We start from the raw sequence: 2,917 nt of genomic DNA on the forward strand, positions 1-2,917 counted from the left end.
GGAGTAGAATGTGGGAATATTTGCCATGTGGATGTTTTTTAAAATCAATGCCAGGAATGAATTACAAAGGGGGAGAGGGGTAAATAGATTACTCCTGAAATTCCAAGGGAAATTAATCTAATCAATGAACTGTCTTTCCCACTACAGAAACCTAATTAGGGTGGAGCTTCAGGGATCCCTATATCAATGTGTCTCAAAAGCCAGATTCATTCTGTTTGGAGGCATTTGAAGTTGCTGGAAATCTTCTAGCAACTTTGGGTACAAGAGAAGTAAAAGGTGAATTTATAGATTATCTGGAGTATAGGAATGAATGCTTTCTACAGCTGCCTTTGGGTACAAGAGCCCAGAAAACACAGAACTCCTGACCTGATTGGGTGGGCGTTCCCCTGAGATCAATTATACAATCCGAAGGTGAGCACACACTTGTAAGTAAATGAGTTCTCACTTCTTTCCTTAAAATGCATAAATACATATATAGTAATTTAATTTCACTGTCCGTGGGTTTAAGATTCTCTTAAGAAAATATAATTTACCTAGTTAATAAAAATTATATAATTACTTATAGTTTACTCTTGAGCTATAGAATTTTAATCTGTTATTGTTTAGACATTTACGTAATTATTTTTTTTATGTTATGTTCCTTGTGCATACAAATTGGGATATCTAGAGAAAAATTCTATATTTCCCGTACTTTTATAATTGTCAGGAAGCCTAAAGCTTAATTGGAAAAACTTGTTGTAGAACAGCAAAAGTGACAGATGCTTAAGGATGAAGAAAAGTTAACCAAATAAAATTGTAAATATTCCATAATTCTTATTCACTCCTTGGCAGTTGAAGGGAGAATCAATATTATTCATTAGGAAGCATTCATTCCTGTACTCTAGATAATCTATAAATTCACCTTTTACTTCTCTTGTACCCAAAGTTGCTAGAAGATTTCCAGCAACTTCAAATGCCTCCAAACAGAATGAATCTGGCTTTTGAGACACATTGATATAGGGATCCCTGAAGCTCCACCCTAATTAGGTTTCTGTAGTGGGAAAGACAGTTCATTGATTAGATTAATTTCCCTTGGAATTTCAGGAGTAATCTATTTACCCCTCTCCCCCTTTGTAATTCATTGTTCTATTGCCATGGTGAGATCTGGCAAAAGGCAGGCTAGAATGATAGGTGATGTGACTCTTGAAAAGTGAAAATGTAAAAATGTAGAGTTAAACATAAATTTTGTTTCAGAGGTAGGCAGGCCCATTTTTTACTTATTTTATTAAGGCTATTTAATTGTATGAGGGACATATCCCGAGTGAGTTCTGATTTTCTCATTCATTTTTCTATTGCTCCTCAGAAACATAGAACACACACTGCAGAACTTCCAAAATAGCTCAGCTGCTAAGTCTTAAGCTTGAAGACTTTTGAGTTTCTGCTTTGGTGGTTGCATAACTGGGGCCTCATAAGTGGCCCAAAGTCCTAGAAATGGCATTGAGTAACGGCCAAGACCAATGGCCCAAAGAAGACATTGTGATGTTACTGGACCTCATGAAGAATAATCTCCCAGCCAATGACAACCACACATTCAAAACAACCCAGTCACATATGGACTGGGGAAAAGTAGCTTTTAAAGGTTATTCTGGAGAACGATGCAAACTCAAGTGGTTAGAGATTTCTAGTAAGATAAGAAAGTATCGTACTTTGACAGAATTAGTCCTGGAAGCTAAGGAACATGTTAAAAATTCTTATAAAAGCAAAAAACTTAAGAAACATCCAGACATGCCCAAACAGCCCCTGACTCCTTACCTCCGCTTCTTCAAGGAGAAGCGTTTCGAATATTCCCAAATGCACCCCAAACTCAAGAACCAGGAGCTGACCAAGGTCATGTCTGAGAAATACAAGGAGCTCCCAGAGGAGATGAAGATGAAATATATTCAAGATTTCCAGAAGGAGAAACAGGAGTTTCAGGAGAAACTGGTTCAGTTCAAGATAGACCACCCTGAGCTGGTGCAGAACCCTGTTGTCCCCAAAAGGAGCCAAACCAAAGCCCCCAAGAAATTTCAGAGAAAAGGGAAGAAAGTGAAGTCTTCCCTCAAAAAACTATTTTTCTGAGTTTAAATCCCATGGAGAGCCCAAGAAGCCCCCCATGAACGAATTCCAGAAGTTCCACCAGGATTTGTGGTGGAGTAAGGAGCTGCAAGGCCTGCCCCAGAGGGAGCGCATGGTGGAGATTAGCAGACGCTGGCAGCACATCCCAAGGAGCCAGAGGGAGCATTATAGGAAGCAGGCTGAGGAGCTGCAGAAACAGTACAAGGTGGACCTGGAGCACTGGCTCAAGTGTCTGTCTCCTGAAGAGTACGCTACCTACAGAGAGAGGACCTCTGGGAAGCGGAAGAACATGAGAATGCGTGGAGGGCCAGACCCCAAGATCATCAGGACAGTTGTGCAGTCTCCACCAGCAAGGCCTCTGCCAGGAGGGCTTGCACATAACTGGGGCCACAGGCTCCCAGGATGGCATCTTCAGAGACAAATGGGGACTGTTCTCATTCCTCACGGGGATCTGAAGAAAAGAAGGAACATGGGGGAAAGGCAGAAAGCAGCAGCTCCTCAGACTCCAGCAGTAGCGGATGAAGAAAAGTTAACCAAATAAAATTGTAAATATTCCATAATTCTTATTCACTCCTTGGCAGTTGAAGGGAGAATCAATATTATTCATTAGGAAGCATTCATTCCTGTACTCTAGATAATCTATAAATTCACCTTTTACTCTAGATTCAAAATTGACTCATACAAAAAGGCCACAGTGGAATGCAAGACTCCTTAGCTAGTTTCAATTTATTTAAAGCCTATACCTTCAGTCACAGACACCTAATTAGCACTTAGAAGGTGACCACACTTAAAGTCACTAGAAGCAACAGTCCTCTGCTTTTTC

At 40.2% G+C, this 2,917-nt stretch overlaps 1 protein-coding gene across 1 annotated transcript; it reads left to right on the forward strand.

Moving 5' to 3' along the window:
- The first annotated feature begins 1,470 nt into the window (after positions 1–1,470).
- On the forward strand, positions 1,471–2,635 carry LOC102249363 (upstream-binding factor 1-like protein 1). Its single transcript, XM_014541931.1, is given in 2 exon segments — positions 1,471–2,081; positions 2,083–2,635. Coding segments are annotated over 2 exon segments (1,164 nt in total).
- The last annotated feature ends 282 nt before the right edge of the window (positions 2,636–2,917 follow it).

Source organism: Myotis brandtii, unplaced genomic scaffold (assembly GCF_000412655.1).
Source record: "Myotis brandtii unplaced genomic scaffold, ASM41265v1 scaffold10757, whole genome shotgun sequence".
Taxonomy (NCBI): Eukaryota; Metazoa; Chordata; class Mammalia; order Chiroptera; family Vespertilionidae; genus Myotis; species Myotis brandtii.